This window comes from Panthera tigris, chromosome C2, assembly GCF_018350195.1.
Source record: "Panthera tigris isolate Pti1 chromosome C2, P.tigris_Pti1_mat1.1, whole genome shotgun sequence".
NCBI lineage: Eukaryota > Metazoa > Chordata > Mammalia > Carnivora > Felidae > Panthera > Panthera tigris.
Genome location: NC_056668.1, coordinates 89,993,590 through 90,017,940, shown reverse-complemented (window position 1 = coordinate 90,017,940; position 24,351 = coordinate 89,993,590). Strand labels below are relative to the sequence as shown.

Genomic DNA, 24,351 nt, shown 5'->3' with positions numbered 1-24,351 from the left:
AGCATGTAAGTAAAGGGAAAGGAGACTCCTTGTAAAAATTATTTTTAATTTTGTTGGCTAAGCAGCTGGGAAAAGACTAGATTCTATCAAGTCCTTATTAAAAACATAAGAGTGTTGGGGTGCCTGGGTGGCTTGGTCGGTTAAGCGTCCGACTTTGGAACTTTGGCTCAGGTCATGATCTCACGGCCTGTGAGTTCGACCCCCGCGTCGGGCTGGCTGGTGAGTTCGAGCCCCACGTCGGGCTCTGTGCTGACCGCTCAGAGCCTGCAGCCTGTTTCAGATTCTGTGTCTCCCTCTGTCTCTGCCCCTCCCCTGTTCATGCTCTGTCTTTCTCTGTCTCAAAAATAAATAAACGTTGAAAAAAAATTAAAAAAAACTAAAAAACATAAGAGTGTAACAGTCTAGGTTTCACAAATATAAATGCATGTGGCCACCATTCTGTGAATTTGAATGAGTGAAGCAGGCTGAGCGTGAGACACCAGTGATGGGAAACTGGTAACTGTCTTGTCTGCCCAAGACATTCAAAATTCGATTAGGAACAAAAACATTGACTAAACAAATACCTTCAAAGGTGCCAGTTCTCAAAAGCTGAATCTGTCAAAAATACTTGGAATTTGTACATGACATAAAGTAGTTCCTTTGCTTTTTATAATCCAGTACTTAAGGGTCGCTCTTTTTTGGGAATATGAAAACTCTACCTAAACTGTCCCAAGTTGATCTAAAACTTTCAGGAATCTTTGCCCCGAGAGTGTATCAGGAAATGAAAGAGAATGAGCTCTCTTTTCAGAAAATCAGGCTTTCAAAAGACACAATTTGGTGGGGTTCACTATAAAAATTTTTAGATTTTTTTTCATTACTCAAGGTATTTATAAATAACATTAAAATGGAAGCTTGTCTTGTTTATAAATGCTCACTCACACAGGCTTTCCATTTTAAGTGATTTTAACTTTGTTGCAAAGATCTTTCTATTAGGTTCTCAAAGAAAATTGGATAGGTTTTGAAACATTATTATATGTTTGGAAAATCTAGCCCTGTAGTTGAAAAAAGTTGTAACAATTCATGTTCTAAATATTAAACTACACATTTCTAAATTTTTGATCAGTTATATACATAAAGTATTTTTGAAATTGTATCATACCAAAGAAACATGGCGGGGGGGGGGGGGGAGTATGGTTGAAGAGTCAATGTCTTTTTTTTTTTTTAATGTTTATTTGATTTTGAGAGAAAAAGAGAGCACAAACCAGAGGGGCAGAGAGAGAGGGGGACAGAACATCCAAAGCAGGCTCCCCACTGACAACAGAGAACCCAATGCAGGGCTTGAACCCATGAACAGTGAGATCACGACCTAAGCTGAAGTCAGATGCTCAACCGGCTGAGCCACCCAGGCACCCCAAAGAGCCAATGTCTTGATTCAATGACAAACATGTATTGAATACATTATACTGGACATTAGATGTGGTGTCCTCATTGCTGTTGTTTCACTTCTCTCATAATTACTGCTGAGGAGATTGACATTTTTCCATAAAATTTTCATACTTGAGACTTAAGGGAATATGCTCTTAAGAATAAATGGAGGGGCACCTGGGTGACTCAGCTGGTTGAGCATCCAACTCTTGGTTTTGGCTCAGGTCATGAACTCACAATTCACGGGTCCAAGTGCCTCACTGGGCTCTGTGCTGGTGGCAGGGAGCCTGTTTGGGATTCTGTCTTTCTTCCTCTCTCTTTGCCCCTTCCCTGCTCATGCTCTCTCTCTCTCTCTCTCTCAAAATAAATAAATAAAATAATTTTAAAAAAAGAATAAATGGAGAAAATTTCTTCTGTCGTTTTCAAAAATCATTCTAAGAAGAATGGAATTATAACCTACAAAGCCTTCCTTTAAATTTATTGGAAAACTTGAAAAAAAAAAGTCTAAACTTTTTAGGGGCTCAACATCATTTTAAAATATTTCAAATTAAAGAGTCATTACAGTTCTTAATAATCTATGATAAAAATATTTTTGAAGCACCAACAGCAAGCAGAGTTTGATTTGAGCCAGCACTAGTCACAGTTTGGTGAGCATCAGAACCATAGGGAAGTGTTACCAGGCAGGCTCCTGGGCTGCATCCTCAAAGGTTCCCATTCCCATTCTGGAGGACAAGGGGGGAGCCTAAGCATTTGTATTTCCAGCAGGTTCCTGGATGACATTGATGCAGCCAATGTATTGACCACATTTTGAGTAGCACTGATTTTGGGGTATCCCAAGAAGCACAATGTATGCTAACAATTTAAATTATGTTTTTCAGAAAAATAATTTCAACTGTTCCAGAAGAGCTAAGTGTCAAGAAACCAATGTCAGTTCTGTACAGATAGAAGGTGATGCTGATTATTTCATCAACCATCTTGGAATTCCCACCGTGCAGTTTGCCTATGAGGATATCACAGCATTAGAGGTGATTGTTCCTAAAATAATACACACACACACACACACACACACACACACACACACACACACACACATATATATATATATATAGCAGATAAGCAGAATTTGATTTTATCCTGGCTGTTTGCTTTCTTACCAAATAGGTCACTATAGGGAGCTGCTTCATTTAAAGAGTTATTCTTGTTGTTCAGTGGCTTTGTAACAGTATTTGAAAACATCAGCTCTTTTCAGTAGTGTTGAATTCAATTTAAAAAGATTTATACTGTCACTCACATTTTCACAGTGTGCTTCGCAACAAGAAATTTGCAGTAGTTGGATTAACATCAAAACATAATTGTAATCTTCAGTATTCACAGAAACAGATGACATGTGCAATAGATTCTCCTCTCCTTGCCCAAGGGAAAATGTGTTTCACGTGCTGTATATTAATGTGAGTCTTGTGGATTAGCTGCGCAAAGTTTGTCAATAGTTTGCGTGCCCAAAAAGATACTACTTTTTTGTGAGGATAGGAGGCTTTTTCCCCAAGATTATCACAGAGGCCTGATTTATCTTAACTAAGTCTATGTTCATCCATCTGTTGGCCTTCAAACCTTTTGATCTGTCTCATAATTATGTCACAGGAAACTTGTTCTCTGCAAAACCAAACCTGTTGAGATATTTTGCCTTTCACAACTTGTACATGCTTTATTGGGAGCTATTTGAAACCTGGGGTGGCCTGTTGGAGGTGATTATTAAATTGACAAAACTGTGGCTGAAAAATAGAGTAAAGCCTGCTTTGTTCTTCAACTGTAGATGCTCCTGAAAAGTTGTGTTTGAATTGCATTTTTATAGGCTCAACTTCAGACACATAATATCTTGATTTCTGCTAGCTTCAGGGATATTTAGCTGTATGTTTCTCTGTAGTTCATCTCCCACGTTCATCCCTTAGTTCCTCTGTAAACAGCTAATGGTCACTAGCAACTTAAATTCGCGGAGGGAAAAACTCTGGGTGAATCCTATTGTAATGGGATGAATTATTGGATAATGGAAAAGTTATTATAATTTATCTTTTTTTAAATTGTATTTTCATCCGCTATTGTTGGGTAAAAATGGGATACATGTGTAGAGGTGTCTTATCTTTTACCAAGCCTACTATAAACACTTAAATGTAATCAATGTATTAAGGCGTTAACTCATTTTTAATTTTCCTGCTTACTATTTTTTATATTTGTTAATGTTTATTTTTGAGAGAGAGAGAGAGAGTGTGTGCACGTGACCAAATGGGGGGGCAGAAAGAGAGAGGGAGACAGAGGATCCAAAGTGGGCTCTGTGCTGACAGCAGAGAGCCCAATTTTGGGCTCAAACTCATGAACTGTAAGATCATTACCTGAACTGAAGTTGGGTGCTTAACTAACTGAGCCACCCAGGCACCTCTCCTGCTTGCTATCTTTTAATATCTCTTCATCATCCTCCCATCTCAGCTCATCCAGCTCATGTCATATTAACATGTTGAATGATAGCTTTTTTTTCCATACATATCTAATTCATCCTGGTTGAATTTTAAGCCAAGAATTTAGGCAAATAGAATAGGATAGCCTTAGGAATGGGTCTATACTTAACTCTTGACTCTGAAACTTACTGGACAAATGAGTTAAACTCTTTCGGAATTATTTTACATTACAGATAAGGAACCTTGGTATACTTAGTGAATCTACTTCATAGAGCCCTGGTAAGGATTAAATGAGACTGCATGTAATGGACTTAGCTAATATTGAGCATATAATAAGTTCTCCATCAACCATAGCTATTGTGACAGGTATGGTTATCTAACTGTAGGTTCAACCTATTAGTGGAAGAATTTCTGTACTTTTTAGACAAGAACACATTTAGTGGAAAGGGAGAGTTTGTTAATTATTAGGTAAAACAAACTTCTAAGGCTGAAGCGATGGGATCTAATGAGGATCAGTTAGAGAATCTGAGGTGTCAGTAGAGAGATTTGGAAACAGGTCACAGTGAAGTTCTAAGAAGGCACTGTTATCACAGTGAAACTCCTGTGGCTAAAGTCTATCTACTAGAACTGGCTTAGTTTGAAAAAACTCATCAGTTTTTCAAATGATACCCCAAATGTTTAACTCCCATCAGCAAAATTATTTTTTATTATATTTGTCTCTAAAAAAGCAATTAAAGAGAATCTCCTATGCTTTTTAACAAATGACTTTGTTTATAATGCTTTAGTGTGGAAAAAAATTTTAATGGATTTGTCCCTTGCAAAATATAAATGCTTCAGATGAGATCATTTTGTGTAGTGAATTCTTACAAGAACAAATAATAACATTTGCTTTCTGTGTTAACCTATAATAAATATCTGTATACACTGACAGGAATCATAAACATTGACAGGCTTTATCCATGATATAAAGAATATTTATTCCATGTCAATTATGAAAGCAGGTGAGGAAATAAGAGCTTTTTCATGAATCTACTATTAGATATAAAAATATAATGTATGTATATTTTTACATGTAATATATAATGCGTATCATCTATAAAATAACATCTACAACTTACTGAGTATTTGATGTGCTAAGTATTTTTATCTCATCTTACCTAATATTTATAATATCCTAATGAGTCAGCTTTTATTATTAACACTTATTTTGCTGAGACTGAAATGAAGCTTAAAATCAAGTACCTTATCCAAGGTCATAAAACTAATCAATGGCGAAGATAGTAGTTGACTTTAGATCTGTTTAACGTAAGCCTGTATTCTCAGCTATTACACTGAAGTCTGCAAATTGGAAGCGCGAGGGCAAAATCCAGTTCACAGATATGTTTTGTTTGCCCTGAGCTTTACTAAAAAATTGCTTCTCCCATGAAAACAATTGGCTAACTTGTGCATTACTCACCAGCTTCCCATGTTCTTTATTAAGGAGTCTGCCATGGTGTTTGTCCCAGAGTGCAGTTAAGAAGAATATTTCTTTAATGCCTGTTGCTATCACAAATTGGGAAATGAAACAATCAACCTAAAAAGCCACATGTTTCACCAGACTTATGTTGCCTACATTACCTTCCTAGCCCCTGTAGGAACTGAGTTTGTTATCACTGCACTCATTTTGAGTGAAAGAGCCAAAGTGGATAATTCTGCAGTCCTTTTCGCTTTATAAATTGTATGTGTTCTAAATGAGCTAAGTTTATGATTATACTCCTGTTTTTGCAGAAATTATCTTTAAATTTTATTTGGGTGATTATAATGCTAACTTTAGTATTTCTGCCATTTTTTTTAATCCAGCAGATTGATTATAGATCTATTATGGTCAGGTTTAACAAGCTAATAATGATAATAGGAAAAAAAAAACTATAGGAAAACAAAGTAGTGCCACAGACACCACTTTTAATGGACACATGGGATATTATTCTAAAATTCTTTTTTGATGTAACATGACATTTTATAACATCAGTCCCCAATATTTCATGTTTCCATATTCCCACCAGTACCTTTCCCCTGTAGTGTCTCTGGGTGCTTATAGATTGCATAGATTGCTGGAAGAACATTTCATCTTTAGTTTTTCTTGAGGTCTATAGACTAATTTTCCAATAATTAAATTTCACAAATGCAAAGCAATGTATGGATTTTCCAAATGCTAGAATTATTCCTTCTCATAAAATATTGCCCTGTTAATTGAAATGTCTCTAGTTGTAAGTTTCATTTAAATAAGGTTTTCAATTTGTAAACATTGTTGCACCTGTTAGAAGAAGCATTCTGCACAGATTAAAAACAATGCAGAGACTGCTGAAAAGGAAATGAAAAGACAGATGCTTTCTGATTAAGAGTGCAATATTTATGACAGGCTGGTGGTCCGATGCACATTTCTTCTGTCACGTAACAGCTGTTTCACATAATTTTTGTTCCAGATCAGTATATTTACTCTCCATAGGGCATGTCAGAGGGTCTGGCTTTCTTAGTATATCAGAAGATCAATCCATGCCCTAGCAAGCTTTCTACCACAAATTGAAGCTCTGGTTCCTCACTCTGCTTAACCTTATATTTTTTGCTCTTCTGCCTGAAACATTCTATTTTAAACCCAATTTACCTCTATAATGGAGCATTTAACATTTAAATGATAATGAGATAAAGAGGTATTATAGCTTTTATATAGCAGAGTTTTTTGCATAATTGTTTCAATATCATTTAGTAACCCAGCAACTGAAAGCCAAGTAGCATAGGTGTTTTGAAACTCTTATTCTTTTTAGGGTAGATGGCTTTGATATCAATTTTGATTCTTAAACTGATATACAGCAGCAGGAGTGTGTGTGTGTGTGCGTGCGTGTGTGTGTGTGTGTGTGTGTGTGTGTATGAACTTTAACATTAAGGTAACTTTACCACATAAAAATAATTCGTTCAGATAAAATACAGGTACAATACTACAATATGCATGTACGCATTCTGGAACAAAGTAACTCATGGTTTATATCTTGATTCTTCATGTTTTATTCTACTAAGTAGAAGAATCATCTAATTTACTTAAATTAGTGATAATTCTTTCATTCCATTTTCTGTTAGGAGCTTAGTCTTTGACACTGTTATATTAACAGATTATATAACAGTTCAAAAAGCTCTTGACTTAAGGAACCAAATAGTTGTGTGTAGCTATGCATATGTTGTACTGATGTTTTGCAGTATCTGATAGAATCTGTTTCATTGCTATGAAACTTATGTCACTCAGAAATGAGATTTTACCTTTCTACTTTCTACTTCAAAATGCCAGTGAGAAAGGGGATGCAAAGGGGTGCTTTAGAGTTCTCTCTAGTTCATTACTTTTCTTTATAATTTATTTTAGGAAAAGTGCTTTCAGTGTCAATCAAAGCATATGGTATTATATTCAGATCAGACTTGATTCATTTAGGGCAGAGGTTCATAAACATTTTGTTCTAAAAACCCATTTACCCTCTAAAAGTATTGAAAACTCTAAAGAAAAGAGCTCTGGTTTATGTGGCTAATGTGTGTAAATGTTTACTACATTAGGAATTAAAACTGAGAAAATGTATATTTACTTAAAAATAAATAATAAACTTGTTATGAATTAATATAAATTATTGTTGAGGGGCGCCTGGGTGGCTCAATCGGTTAAGTGTCAAACTTCGGCTCAGGTCAGGATCTCGCGGTTTGTGAGTTCGAGCCCCACGTCGGGCTCTGTGCTAACAGCTCAGAGCTTGGAGCCTGCTTCGGATTCTGTGTCTCCTCCTCTCTCTGCCCCTTCCCTGCTCATGCTCTGCCTCTCTCTGTCTCTCAATAATAAACGTTAATTTTTTTAAATATATAAATTATTTTTGAGAAAGAGAATTATATTTCCCAAGACAAGAAAATATAAATTAGAAGAATGGCATTATTTTACATTTTTGCAAATGTCTTTATTGTGTCTTAATATGGGATAGCTGGATTCTCATATGTGTCTCTATATTTAATCTGTTGTTATATGTTGTTTTGGTTGAAATGTATAAAGAAAATCTGGTCTGATAGTCTCTTCACATAATGGCATGTTTTTCTTTGATGCTACACTGGGACTTGACAGGGATTAGTGTTCTAAAGGTTAGTTTCAATGTGGTATCTGAAACCATATTGATGACCTTTTTGTAACCTGTACACTTATGAATATAGAGAGAAAATGAGAGTGTGAAGGCATGTAATGTCATTATTATTATGAAAATAATGTCGATCTCAGGGATCCTTGAGAGTCTCTGACCACACATGGAGAAATGCTCATCTGGGGAAATGGCCTTGGTTAAACTAGCCTACTTCACCGTTTATATCTGACAAGGTGTTCAACATTTCTCTTTTTCAAGAATTTGAACTGTAATTCTATATAAACCTGCATGTGTATTTTCCTGGCATCTTTGGGTATTGCTATCCCATTCACCTGACAAACAGCATGAAGAAGGGAATATAACACTCTCATAAACTGTGACTCTACAAAGAATTCCACTTCTGAGAAGCCTTCCTTTAGAAGAGAAGGTTAAACCCCAATCAACAAATCAACAGTTATAGAGCAGACTTGAAAAGCTTTGATTGTACAGTATATGAAATGCCTGTCACAGAGGGAGTGCTATTAAAGTGGCTATATGTTTCCAGGAGCCTGAGGAGTAAACACAAGAAATTGAAATATGAGACAGATATTGAAAAAACAAAGAATGAAGAAACTCTTAAGACTCAAATGGATAATTCAAAAGATCATACTTCAAATTGCCTAATATTTAGAAATGGCTGCAAGGAGGACAGATTTCCCCTAACAGTTGTCCTTGCTTGGAATACTAAGTAAGAACATTTATTCCAAATGCCTATCACCATTAGATCAAAATATGTTGTATATGGACTGTGTTTTAGCTCTAATGCTATTTCAGAGGTTGTCTTGTGATCATCCCTGCTATGAGGAAACTTGTTTCATAGTAAAGTTTTCGATAATTTCTGTCATACTACTTACAGGTGAGTTCAATGACAGACTATGTCTTAAGTTTGGCATCATTTAAGTTAAGAACATAGGGTGACTTTCATGTGATTTATTCAGATATTTGTTAATTTGAACTCATTAATTTATTTGACCAGCAGTTATTAAGTATTTGCTGTAATCCAGTGCTATGTTAGAAGTTCAAAGATGAATAAAATCTGCTCTCTTTCTCTTAAAGAGGTCACAGTCTAGGTTAGGACTCAGACATATAAATAATCAACTGAAGAAAGGGCAGTAGAAGTTCTCTTAACTGACTTCCACTTAATCAATTTGTGGACTTCATTGACGATTCCACTCCTTTAAAACACAAAGATCAATACCCCAAGCCTCCTTGAAGCTCATCATAGTAGATCCTTTCTGAATTTTTGCACACTTGTGTTTTCTCAGGTTATGTGGTATGGTTGTCTGGAGTCAGCTGTATTGTCAGATCTATATATGCTCTTGGTGTTTGTTATAAATAATAAGGTATTTTAATTGCAACATAAACTTGTGAATCATGAATATGAAAAAAAAATTACTTCTAAGAAACCTATAGTGATAACACCCTGAAAGGTGAATTGCTACTAAAAAACTGATATGTGGTAAACCAAACAACTCTTAGAGATTTGGGGAAATTGTAGTAATCTAGATGCATTTTGCATTCAGTTTCCTTCGCAAACATCTCTAATAATTCCACTTTAAATAAAAAGCAACTTGAAATGTAGAGAACTTCTAGGACAAGAAAGAAACAACAGAGCTTTATTCAACAGGTCAGTGTTTAGAGCAAATATCTTGTTTTTTCATCAAAATACTGGCCAATAAACATGCACTCACTCATACTCTAAATGCACTCATGCATGCACTCATATACTCTAAATTAGTATATATTACTTTACAGATGTATTTTTTACTGATTATTTAATTGAACTAGCTTCTAAATTACTAACCTGCCAATCAGTGGGACAAATCATATTGATTAAGATGGCTTATACTATACGGTGAAGTGATAGAGGGAAGGTTGTATCAAGGAAAATTATATTTAACACATATAATATTTGTGGTAGACATTGTTTTAAGTCCTTTAAACATGTTAGTTCCTTTAAATTAATTTGTGTACTTATAACTAGTACTTATGAGGAAGGTACTAGTACTACTACTTTCATCAAAGTTGAAACCAGGCACAAAGTGATCAAGTAACTTGGCTAACATCACACATCTACTAAGCGGTAGAATAAGGTTCAAACCAGCACTCTAGTACCAGGTATCTTGGCTTTTCCCCCTAGCCTTAAACTGTTTCTCAAGGTTTTCTACATTAAATGAACTAGTTCTAACATGCTTTCCACCTCGCACTGTATTCATAGTGCAATGTGAAACCATGGTATTTCTTATTTCTTCTCCTTTCCTATACAAATGTTCTAAACATTTCAGATTTGACAATTCTTTTTTTTTAATGTTTATTTATTTTTGAAGGAGAGAGAGACAGAGCATGAGCAGAGGAGGGGCAGAGAGCAAGGGAGACAGAGACTGTGAAGCAGACTGCAGGCTCTGAGCTGTCATCACAGAGCCTGATATGGGGCTCGAATCCACGAGCTGTAAGATCATGGCCTGAGCCGAAGTTGGACACTAACCAACTGAGCCACCCAGGCACCCTTCAGCTTTGACAATTCTTAAAGTTAAGCAATAGCTAGAAGTGGGTAATATTTCTGTACTGAATTTAAAATAAGCCCATAACTTATATATTATGACAAAACTGATATGAAGGTTTTGTTATGGTAATGTATACAATCTCATCCAAAAAAATAGTTTATAATTTTATTTCCAAGTTAATTCTGGAATATGAGGACAAGCATAAGTTTGTCTCTTCTAATTTCAAAGGTAATGACATATTTCTTCAAGTGGAATATTATGACATCTGAAACCATTTTGGAGATTATGACATCTGAAACCATTTAGAGTCACTTAGCTGAATTTTTAAAACGAATAATTAAAAATGTTAATAGCAATTTTGGTACCCATATGCTCTAACTATAAACTCCAGAAGGAAACAGCGTATCTAGAGCTCATGAGGCTGTGGATGATGACTATGGCCATGGTTGAATTTCCTTGTCCATTCCCTAACCTTCACAACTCCATACAATTTTATTTGCACCTGAAATTGTAGATTTTTAACATCTGTTTCACAGTTTATAGTGTTTCAGACAGAAGCTTATAGTTTTGTTTTTTATTAAGCAAATGTTTCTATAGAAACTACAAAGAAAGACACAACAGTGGCCTTTGAAGTCTCATCAATGTTAAAAAGAAATGGATCGAAGCCAAGGCCACTTGGCTTTTAAGGATCACTATTGCTTCCTCATGAAAGTTCTGTTGTTTATATCAATTTCAAGAGAGCTACAGTTGTCTTCTGTCTTTCATGATGCTCTCTCCCTGTGATTTTAAGTGAATGGAGAGGATTCTGAAGGAGAGCAAAGTATTTATCAGTATTTTGATTTCTACAGTCTCTTGTCAATAGCTTTAGTGTTGAAATTATTTTGACCCATTTTTCTCTTTATTAGTGAAGAATGTTTTAAGTCTAAATAGTGTAGTGTTTATGTAGTACAGATAAGGGGGTAAAAGTAGGAAAAAAATAAACTAAGTTTATGCACAAGGTCATTTTTAGTTCTTTAAATTAGTATTTTGTCACTTTACTTTTATTCATTGATAATTGTTATCAGAGAAAATGTTATGCATACTCCATGTTTAGAGACAATTTCTTCTTTTAGTTTAATTTTGAAAAGTTTTAAAATGTTTTATTTACTTTTGAGAGAGAGAGAGAGCACAAGCAGGGGAGGGACAGAGTGAGAGAGAAAGAGAATCCAAAGTAAGCTCTGGGCTCTAGCTATCAGTGCAGAGTCTGATGTGGCCTTGACCCACAAACTGTGAGATAATGACCTGAGCCAAAGTTGGATGTTTAACCAACTGAGCCACCCAGGCTCCCCCAGAGGCAATTTCTAATTTCTCACTTAAGTATACATATATATCAAAGTTTAATTAAAAAGAAATTTTGTATTAATATTGCTGAGACCTGTTGTTAGAAATAATAAAATCAGATAAGGACATGGCAAAATACTGTGGTTAAATGAAAGGCACTTCTTTTCTGTACTGGCCACAGGTCCAGGTTAGGTATGGAAGCTCCATTGCCTGTCACTGGTTGCAGACTCCCACCAGTTGTGATTTTGGGCAATCCAAGTGGTCAGGGTAAGATCAGAGGCATCTTTAGTGAGAAGGTGGTCATATGAATGGTGAGTCCACAGATGTGCCTCACCCAGAGTTTTTTCTGATGGACTGACTGAAAAACAAAACAAAACAAAACAAAACCAAATACTCATAGATTCATTGACTTTTAGAACAACAGTGATCATTGAACCCAAGTAGCTTAATTTATTCCTCTGTAGTAAAAAGAAATAGAAACTTAGATTCAGCGACTCAAACAAACAAAAAATTAAGTCCATACTTAGTTATTCCTGCTCCCAGCCCAACGCTTCTATATATAGCTGTCCTCTGCTATGCTATATGTTCTATTCTTTTTCACACTTCTTTCCTCAATTTTCTTCTCTCCCCCCTTTCCAGCCTGGCTTCTTTCACCATTTCCTGCACATAAGGTCATACTCTTCATATCCTTTTCTTCTTTTTCACTCTTTGACTTTTCTGGATGGATTTTTGCTCCCATTCTCTTTTCTCCCATTCTATTTTCCATTTTTTTGTCTTTTTTTGAAATTTAGTCTATTTAAAGTGGCTTGATGTGTTTAATTTGATCAAATGTGAAGCTATAGCCCAGTTTTCCCCCCAACATTTTGGTGTGTAAGGCAATGGTACAAATGGGGGCTGTTATATGGTATGGCTAAATGGTTTAAATAAATGATTTGAATGTTATAAATCAAACTAAAAATGTTAAATAACAGATACTTTTTCCTCCTGATCTGACCAACACCTGTTTAAAATTATTGGAAAGGCAGGGTTGAATTTAATGTTTGCAGACTCATGAGAATCCTATGCCACAAGGTGGTGACAGAGGAAAAATTGGCCCTCAGCTTCTAACCCTTGATCCTTGACCCACCCTTTTTTTTCTGCCCACCCTTGACTCTGTCCCATACCATAAGGGGACTTGTATAGATGTGTGGACACCCAGTCTGCACTTTGAAGCATAGTCCCTAGCACTGACATGGCTGCTTCTCACCCACTTCCTGGGCCTAGGTTTGTATACTGGAGGCACAATCTTCTCTGAAGATTGTAGACCTGGAAAAGAAGCCTGTCCAGTTGCTGAAAACAGATACAAGGCTGTTTGAGAAGGGAATTCTGAGATTCTAGAGTTCAAGGTAACTAGAACTTAATCTAGAAAGGGAGTCCTGGACTCTGAGGAGGCACATCTGTCTGTGTTGATTTAAGATCAAAAGACCTTGGAAACAAAAAGTGACTACACTCTAGGTATTGAACATTAGGTATGGCAAACTGTAGATGATCCTGGTGTATGAGAGTAAATATTCTTGAATAAACCTGTTCCAATGCTTGCAGTATGTTATCTAAGATTTGTCATTAAGAAAACTGGAGACCTGAACCAATCATTATAGGATCATTGGTAGTATCAGCTGCTTGTAGATATAACCTGGGTTCTAAAAGGTGTGGCTATCTAATGGTTGTGACAATGAAGCTATGAGGTACTGAATATAACAAATCACTTCCAAGATATAGTTGAATATGTGTTCCAAAATTTTAAGCTTAATGGAGTATAAAAAGAAGTGAGAACTTGTCAAAATGAAAAACAGTCAGTTAAACAGATAGTGTCTGGGATGTATGTTACAAAGCAAGAGTTCGTTTTAGTAAACTTTCTTTTATTTTCTATATTTTTTAAAGTTTATTATTTATTTTTGAAAGAGAGGGAGAGTGCATGAGTGAGGGAGGGACAGAGAGAGAGAGAATCCCAAGGATTTTCCGTGCTGTCAGCTTAGGGCCCAATGTGCGGCTGTAACCCACAAACCCAGATCATCACCTGAGCTGAAGTCCAGGGTCCAATGCTTAACTGACTGACCCAGACACCCCTATTTTAGTAAACTTTCTAAGCAAAGAAACGCATGATGGAACTTTGAACAAACTCTGGGAAGTCTTCAAGTGCTATCTTCTCTGTCATCTACTCCATTTTGAGGATTATGATCATGTACTACTATAAAAAGTTAATAAAGTCATGTGTTTTATGAGCCCAAATGGTTTGTATATACATACCAAAATATTTTGAGCAAAGAACATGTTTGGGTATTTTTTGACAGAAGAACAGTAGAATTTCTGTATTTGAATCTTAACGAGAAAAATGTAAATTCCAACCTAAAACACAAGTCAGAAAACTAGAAAAAAAAGAGGGAACATTGGTTAAGAATTTAGTCAGAATTAATTTAGTTTTTCTATATTCTGCTGGTAGCCATAGTCTTTTTGAATATATCTTGAAAAGAGAGCCCTGCTATGTAGCATAATGTAAATAAAATACTATGCTAGAAAGCAAGATACTACTCTTTGCTTGAAATGCAGTTATTGGTAATTTTATATTCATTAAATAAGTTTATGAATGAATGGATGGATACAGTTTTTAAATTAATATTTTGATCAAAGCTACTATGTGCTTACAAACTTTCCCTCCCTCTTTCCTTCCTAACTTCTTTAATCAAATTTTAATCATGTTATGTATATATGGTTGCTAGTCATTTATTGAAGATAATATTAATATAGTTTTCATATTGTTTTAAAACATAATTCATAGGATAATTGCATATTTGATGTCACTATTCACCTATTGTTCGATGTTTGCCTACATAGTTTTGTTATTATAGGTGATATTTTATGGAACCTCTTAGGCTTGATATTTGTTCCTCTCTCCATTCCTCTGAAACAAATTCCTATGTATAAAGTTTGGGTCAAAGTATGAATATTTTAAGCTCTTCAACATGTTGAAAAAAGGTCTTCCTGAATGATGGTATATTTTAAAATCTTTATGGCGAAGCATTAGGTGGTTCTTTAATCTCAGTCTTGCCAACAGTGTTCGTTAAAAATAAAAAGAAATATTTACCAATCTGATAGGTGAAGTGGGTGTCCTGTTCTTTTAATTGATTTTCTCTTATATTAACTTACTCAATATTAATTTACTAACTTATTAAAATATTTTATAAGGATATATAATGTGGAGTCTGTATTTGGAAATGAATATGTCAGCATAGATAAAGATAAATATCTTTCCAGATATAAAAATAGAAATAATATGGCCAAGATATTAACTGAAGGATCCACCCTAAGAAATTATAAATTTGTAATTAATTTAATAATCAGTACCAGGATGACATTCATAAAAGAGTTTATATTCAAGTTTATCAAGGCATGTAACCTGAAGGCTGAACTCAGGAAGCTTTAAAGTATTTGAAGTGTTGAAACTGGAAAATAGAAAATGTGTGACAACCAGCTTGACAGGTGTCAGAGATTGCCTTATGAAAGTTCTAGTGTATTGTTCAAAACTACTGCAAGGAAGAAGTATATAGAATTCCTTCTACAAGGTCGTAGCAGTTCTTAAGAGGATAGGACAGAGGGGACAATGAAAAGAACTGGAATTAATAGTGTACATAAATCAGCTTTTAATGATTCCAAGGTCATAATTTTAAAATTATAAATACTCGCTTTTACTACTGAACAAAGGTAGATATGTGTGTTTCGGGGAGTGCAGGTTGTTAAGAGACCCAGGGTATGATTAATGTCTCTGTAGAGTGGGCATGCCACCCTTTCAAAATAGCTGGGGCTGCTACTACACTATGATTAACCTGTAAGGCAACAGAAAAATAGACTTGTACCACATTGTACTCTATCATTCCCTGATGTCATTTTTCAGGAGATGCCATGGGAAAAATGACACTTCATAATGGGTGGGTGGGTGAATGGGGGTTAGGGTGGAAGTAGAAAGTATATATTCCTGAATCTTAATGTATTCATGTCTCTGTTTTATCTGTTTTATTATTGCATTCTATCTGTGTTTCATATATAATAAGAAGCATTATTCTAAAAATGAAGAATGGAACTTAGCTTATTTTAAACAGAAAATTGAACTCTGCTGCTAAAAGAAATAGCAGACTCATAGGCCTAGAGGTCACCTAAAAACACTTGTTGGACTTCTTTATGTTTGTAAAAAATAGTCTAGAGAGAGAAAATAATGGCAAGGAACAAATATAGTATGGTAACAGGAAAGAAATTTAATCTTTCTCTTCCTTAAAAATATTAATCATCACCATCAATTAAGTTTAATTGAGCACAAACTATGTGTAGAACAGTACGCTCTGCATTAAGAACAAATACAGCTGTGATATAATCCATGGTGCTCAAGGGATTTATAATCTCTTTAGAGCATCCGGGCATGAGCATACACAAATAAACGGCAATAAAAGAAGCCGAGGCTTAGTGCCAAGTGATTTCTGTAGACATAAGGTGTCTGAGCCACAGCAAACAGAGGGATTCATTTCAAATTTTAATTATTCTTATTTTCTTACAATTTAAATATACATCTATAAGTTTTTGAACACTGCCATAGATTCTTGAATACTTCCTGAAATATGGATACATCCACCACAAAGAATGTAAATCTCAAGTACTATGGGGAAAAAATAAAACTGAAACTGTACCTGTCAGATGATAAATCAGAGATAGAAATTTCAGCCGAGAGCAGCAGGTCTTACAAGTCTACAAACTCCTGTGCCTCTCTGGAGGTCAAAGTGACAAGTAGCATCATGATAATTTCTTCCATGGTAGTATTTAGAGTCCAATTCTGGAATCATCCATTGAATGGCTAGTGGTAGAGCTCATTTATGAAGATATCTATGTACAATAATGTCCTTTGAATTCAGAATCTAGACATCTGATAACATCATTTATCCAGAACATGGCCATAAGCTTATCCACCCAAACTTTAATTCTTGAAATTATTGTTGACTATTTTCTTCTTCATACCCCAGTCAAACTTCTAATGCCTATTTTTGCCAGTCATTTTACTGCTGAGTTCAACTTATTTTTTCTTGCAATACATCTCATTGCTATCACTGAATTTCTAGCAGTTGCTCCCTAATTCAGGCCATTCATTATTCCCTCACATCTGGACTTTGGCCTCCTACTTTGATAGCCTTTTCAGCCACCACTTCATCCTGAAAACTGCTAACCTCTGAAAAGAGTGTTTTGATTATGCCCCTCTTCCCTTTCCCTTCCCTGGCTTAGCAACCTTCCACATTTTCCAGCAAACAATTTTTTTAAGTTTTATTTATTTAATTTTAGAGAGACACAGACAGCGTGAGCAGGAAGCAGGCAGAGAGATAGAGATAGAGAGAGAATCCCAAGCAGGCTCTGCACTCTAAGTGCAGATCCTGACACAGAGTTCGAACTCACAAAACTACAAGATCATGACCTGAACCAAAACCAAGAGTCTGAGGCTTAACCAACTGAGCCACCTAGGTGCCTCTTCCAGCAAACAATTTTTAATGGTCTTATAAATAAATAATATAATGTTTCCCTTCAACACAGCTATTGTTTTTGTTACTCTCATGACATCTAACAGGGCAGTGCCTTGAATTTAATTGTATTCTCTTTTTCTCCTCATAGTGGGTGATTCAACAACAAAAATTTATCTTCTTATATTCCTAGAGCCTAGAAGTCAAGATTGAGGTGTCAGTAGGCAGAGTTGGTTCCCTCTGGGGGCTGTAATGAAGAATGTGTTCCACTTCTCTCTTCTAGCTTCCAGTGATTTTCTGGAAATATTTGGCATTCTTCGGCTTCTTAGCTCCATAATTCCAATATTCATATGGCATCCTACCTGTCTCTGTCTCTGTGTCCAGATTTCCCCATTATTTTTTAAAATTTGTTAATTAATTAATTTATTTACGATAGAGAGTGAAAGAATGAGTGAGCGGGAAGAAGCAGAGGGAATGGGAGAGAGAATCCTAAGCAGGCTCCATGCTCAGTGCAGAGTTTAAAATGGGCTTGAGCCCATGACTGTGAGATCATGACTGGAGCCAAAACTAAGAGTCACATGCTTAACTGAGTCACTCAGGTGCCCCAAGATTTCCCCTTTTAATATGGACACAGTCATATTGGGTTAGGAGTTACACTAATGACCTTCTCTTAACATAATAATCTGCAAAGACCCTGTCTCCCAATAAGCTCACTTTTCAAAGGTATTGGGGTTTAAGACTTCAACATCTTTAGGAGACACAACCAAATCCAAAACAAACAGTAATATATTAGTAATAATGTGGACTGCAGAGGATTGTGGGTTTTTTTGTTTTGTTTTTTAGGAAATCGATTTATAGGTTCTTACTTGACTATGTTGCTATTCTTCTATTCCTCAAGTGTTCATTTGAACTTGCAAACTACATAAAATGTTTAAAGTTTCCATTCCTTCCATTCCCCCTTTAAATATTTTTTCATATAGATTTGGAACACTTGCTGTTAAATTTCATTCCTGCTCTTTTAAAATAACTTTAGCAGTTTGGGTCAGGAGGCCCTGACAACGTACTTAAGTATTTGCAAGTGACACACTGTACATTTGTTTATGTTCCAGTTAGCTGGGTTCATTGGTCTGCATGATTATCTAATCACATTACTATACAATATTGCAAAGTGGAAGTCTGAATAAGCTTCCCATGATTGGTCATCATAGAAAATAGAATCTTGATTTGCTATGGTTCCAGATGGTGGTTTGCTTATAATAGTTTAGATTTAATCATAATCATTATAAACTAAACGATGCTAAATTATACTATCTTAGAGAGAATTTCCATGTTGTTTGCAACCATGGGCTCTTGCAGAAGGCGTGTCCTTATCCATTGTAGAGATAGGAATAGACTATTATTACTAGGACATTCTTTAAATATTGCCATTCCCTTTACCATAAAGAATTAATCCTTAAAATTAGTGCTTCCCAGTTATGAATGTTATTTAGTTGAGATTCATCTATTGAGCACATCTAAGCAGAATACTTTTTTGATGTTGAGAAGCCTGCTCTCCAGTAATATGACAGGTATGTCGAGATTATTACTAACATTATCAATTTATTTTGAGAAAATATTTTAGCGTACATTGGTATAAAATGTCCCTCATTTTTTAAATTATTTATTGGCAGATATAACTTCAGTATGCAATATTTTATGCTAGCTGTCCAGAACCTCACTCTGTATAGCTTACAGAACATTTATTTTTACCACCTAAGTCATAAAAGTTGTTTTCCATATCTTCAGTCAAACTTAACTACAGGCAAGAAGAAGTGAAGAAATTACCTGTCACATTATTCACAGGCCAGACCAAGATACTGTAAATACCATGGCCCACTAAGCTAATTTAGAAGAAAAAATGGAAAGAGGTTTTTAAAAGATGGCATTTATATGTAATATATGTAGAAGAGTTTAGGGTTTTGACAGTTTGAGATTGTATCCTCTTTAGAGAGAATGAATAATGACTTTTATTTCTCTTGAAATATGCATAACTTCTTGAAGGTAACTTTCAACTCTCATTAGCACTTTTCAAAGCAAGTTTCCCATCTTTATGAAAGTAAAGGGTACAACATACCTGAACTTTGAATAGAGTGAATGTTTACTTACCAACAATTCAATAATTCTCCCTCTTGTGTGGATCGTTCACTCCATTAATTTGTGGGAGAAAAGGTCTACTATGGACATACAAGTTTTGGTTTAACTGTTCTATTATTAAGCCTTTTAGCTAATCAGCATTACGAGAATATATCTAATTCTAGCAGAAGTATGGAATGCTGTTAAGATCTGTTTGTGGAAATGAGTTTGTGGGTAAGAGTGTGGCTCTTATTGATTGCCCATCCTTGTTTCTTACTGACTTGTAACCTTTTACAAGTTAATTTCTTTAAACTATGATCTCTTCATCTATAAAGTGAGAGTTCCTAATGATACCTGCATCATGATTACATTGAGTATTATATCACAGTTTCTCAACCTCAATACTATGACATTGTGCCAGATAATTCCTTGTTGTGGAGGGCTGTCCTGTGTTTTGAAGGATGTTTATTTAGCAACATTTCTGGCTCTGTTTACTAGATGCCAGTATAGCTCTCCCTCACCTGAGTTGTGACAACCAGAAATGTCTCCAGGTATCACTGAAAGCCCCAAGGGAGTCCAAATTCCCCCAGTTGAGGATCACTGGATTACAGATTATCAATATCTACATTTATAGAGAAAGAGCTTCACACAGTTTCTGGCATATAAATGGTCAGTAAACTTTAGCTATGATTACCATATAACTGACAGTCTTTTATAATATCTTCTCTGAAGAGTCATACTCTTTAAAAACATGAACACTATTTCTGTTCTCTCTACATATGTACATGTGTATATAAATATGTCTGAATATATATGTGTATACCTATATGTGTACATGTATTTTACATATTTTCTATTATTCAAAGTAATGAAAGACATAACAAAATTGCTAATATCTACAGATAATCATCGAGCCTCATTAGTTTCATTGTCTTGGCCACTAAAGATCAGAACTTTGCAAAAGAGATGCACTTAAATTTATCTCTCTTATATGACCATGTAAGAATATAGACATAGGAAATGGCATACAGTGGAGTCAAAAGGTTGTAATCTATTATACAACATTATCAGGATTATGACCAATGAAGATTTTTTTCCTCTAAGCCCACAGTTGAGTCCAAAAATAGACCCCCATTTTTTTCAATGTTGCTTGATCCCTAAAAGCTTAAAATGGGAAGCATTAAAAGTTTAAAATAAGAAGCAGTGTATGAAAATGTAAAAACTGGTTTAGGTAGTTCCATTTTCCTAATGTTAATAATAACAGTTCCTTGATTTGTTTAGTTTTCTATATATTTTAAGACCTTTTCCTTGTCTCCCATGATTACCTCGTATATGCTCTTTAAGTAGAGATTATTCTGACCTTCTTATAGACATGGAGACTGAGATAGAGGTCATACTGCAATTAATTGACAAATATGGGGCAAATAATATTTCTCAAAGGATATAAGTTTTCCCCACCCCACAAGTCTTCAGATGTTTAAGCATGACTTCTATTGCTGTAGCCACGTGCCATTCTGAGAAACTTGCATGATGTTTTCACTTGTGAGACTTTTCCATTCATCTACCTTTCTTTTTCACTATTTCAAGTTACCTAATCCTTCACAGTGCACTCCAGGGTTATTCCCTCTAACAGACTTTGGTAATGCTTTTAGTACATTACTCTACATGAATTGTACTCTTAAATATTCCCCTGGACACTCATTTAGTTGAGTTTTGTACTAAGAGCACACTGACATTGTTAAGGTTAATGACTCAGTGTTTTACAAGTTGAAACACATTTGAGGTTAAATGGATTGTTTGGATCGTTTTATTCAACATTGTGAAGGCCCTGAGTGCGGGTGTTACTTACTGCCTTGGAGGAACATCTTTGTTATACCCTTAATGGTGTGATATCGATGGTGATAATGTATTAGCAAGACTAGCACTACTCTAAAAGTGCTTCTGAAATCAGGGCTATAAAAATTACTGCTAATGAATTTACACTGGCATATAGGTACTATATGATAACAAACATTTATAAAGAATTTTATATATTGCATGGCATGCTCATTTAAAATCCCATCACATAGGAATCATTAATTCCACTGTGCCTATGACAGTGTTAATGATCAGAGTTTCCTCTCTTGGCCAAAGCTATACAATTACTAAATGGCAATAATAATAATAATGAATAACACTTAAAGATGGGCTACTATGTACTAGACATTATGTTAAATGTTTTGTTATGTACAAATCCACTTATTCCTTAAGAAGTTTAAGTAGCTTTTATGACCATGTAAATATTAAGGAGGAATCTGAAGCCAGGTAGTCTGATTTCAGAGTTCATTCCCTTAACTTCCCCTTATACTTCCTCCCTATACATCATTCATAGAACTGGACCTTGGGTCAAGCCTTCCTAGCTTCCTTTTCTGCCTCCAGGTTTCTCATTTGTCTGCCTCTCTCATTCCAAGATTTTATGTTGATTGACAACTATATGCTAGTTTCTCAGAATCTGTATATCTCCAGGGCTTAGTGCACCCGCTAAGTCATTCAACGCATGCCTGGTGAATTAGTTTATTATGCTTAATTTGTATATTTACAGGAGCCTTTGAAAATATCTGTGCTTATGCCAGCTAAAAGACTTAGTTATGGGCATATACAGCATGTTAGCCAGTACTAGAAGAGCATGCAGACCTTTAGGGACATCTGAAATTTCACAATGTAAGTAACTGTCTTATCTTAAAACATGTAAGGCTGCCCTTCTCTAGTAATTTGATTCTGATAAGTTATTCTTAAAATGTTATGTTATTATCATAAGAAACCCCAAAGCTTCCAAAGATTAAAAACAAATGGCAAAGTAAGAAAAAGCATAATATCTACAAAGGGATGAGAATAAGACTGGCATCAGATTTCTCATCAGCAAGTTAGAATAGTATCAGAAAATGGGGGAATGCCTTTAGGGTTTTTAGAGAAAGTTATTTCAAACCTAGAAATCTAAACCCAAAATATCAATGAATCAATTGTGCAAACAGAATCAGGACCTATTATCTGGGCTCACAGAGCTTAACTGTGTTGTATGTATTCTTAGAAAAGTTTTTTAAGATGCTATTCAACAAAATGAGAAAACCAGGAGAATGTATGGCATGGAATACAGCAAACAATGACTCTGATTCAAAAGAAGAGTGAATGGAAGAAATAAGAGTGAAGCTATCCACAAAAACAAATGGTCCAATAAGAAGCAGAGGGACAGAGCATCTGGAAGGACACAGAGATCAAAGCAAGTGTTTCCTAGAAATACTAGGAAAACCCAAAATTCATATGAGAGTTGTAATTTAAATATGATACTTCCAATTTAAAATCGAGTGTGAAATCAGTGGAGTTTAAGAATAGGATGGATTTCAAACAATAGATAGAGCAAGTAGTAAGCTGGAAAATATTTGGGATATTTGAAGACAAAAAATGTTTCCTCATTCAGTAAGGAGAGAAAAAACCTGCAACAATCAGAAATTCGGGTTGGAGTGGGGGAGGGATCAAAACCAAAACCAAAGCTAAAGCATGACCAAAATATGAAGTTGATTTGTGTCTCTTGATTTTGATCAATAAGTAAGAAAGGAAAATCTATATGAATAATATTTTTGAGTGGAATGGGTTGAGTGGGTTATATGTTTTACTGGCCAGAAATGTATGTAATTTTGACAGCCTACTTGCCTCAGCAGTGAATAACAGTTACATAATCAAAATGTTATGTATGTTGTTTATTGGTTTTCAACTTTTAAAGTAAAGCTATATATAAATTAGTAATATAATAGAAGGTAAATAATAGGAATCTTGTCAATATAAAAGTAACAAATGTGGCATTTTTAGAAATTAAAGGAGACACTAATATCTTAATCTTACATGGGTAGAAATTGAGATACAATTAATAGTTGTTGGAACTAAAAATAGAGATTTAATTATTTTAAAATTTTAAAGATATGCCGGAACTAAGCATAGTGTTGGGGTAAAGGATAGTAATTTGGTGGCTGTTTATGAACTGCATCTATCTTTAATACATGATATTAATACAAAATTTAAATTTATAAATTAATAACAAGTAGTATTAGTAAATGATTCAGGAAAATGGATAAAACAGAGAAAGTGAAAACAGGATACATAAAAACAGAAGCTCATATGGGTAGTAAATAAAACTATTTACTACTCTGATGGTGTACAAGTAAATAAAGCATCAGGACTACAAAGGAGTAAGGGACGGAGGGCAGGAGGGAGGAAGAAGAGAAGGAAGTTAATTCAGTAATTGAGAAAGGAGAAATGATCCTGTCAAGAGGCAAAGCAGGAATTAGAAACTAGATAATAATGAACTCATTTCACATTGGGCACATTTCAAATGGACATATTTCTAGAAAAGCTAGTATTTCAGATTTGTCTGATTCATGTATACTTTATCTTGTCACTGATTGAGCAAAATTAGGAGTTGAGAAATTTCTGTGAATACTATCAATGCAAGACAAAAAGAAAATCTAGAAATGTATTCTTTGAATATACTCTCTTTCCTGTTGATGAGGTGGAACATATATAATTTTGCCCACTAACAATGTTTCTTTAATAGTTTAGGCTTCACTTGACAAATACTACTCATCACTAGTATATACAAATCAAAATTATTGCAGAAATAGTTTAAGATTGTTGTCTTCATTTAATATCATGTGAATAATTGAAAGTAACGTTTTAGATTAAACGCTATTATCTAATTGTTTTATGGATGAAAATCTTAGATCCATATCAGCTGTGTGAGAGCAGGATGAAATCATATTCTTTAGTTCCTAATATTTGATTTCAACAAAAATGAATACCAGGTATATCATATGCAATTTAAAACTTTGAAAAC

The 24,351-nt window shown here is 34.9% G+C and overlaps 1 protein-coding gene across 18 annotated transcripts in view; it reads left to right on the top strand.

The window, feature by feature from the left end:
* The window catches only part of NAALADL2 (N-acetylated alpha-linked acidic dipeptidase like 2), a 1,331,477-nt gene that overhangs the window by 1,121,122 nt on the left and 186,004 nt on the right, over positions 1–24,351 (top strand). For all 18 annotated transcript variants that reach the window (XM_042998927.1, XM_042998921.1, XM_042998913.1 and 15 more), the window contains one exon: positions 2,283–2,429. In XM_042998927.1, the coding sequence (XP_042854861.1) occupies positions 2,283–2,429 (147 nt within the window). The remainder of the gene's footprint in view (positions 1–2,282; positions 2,430–24,351) is intronic.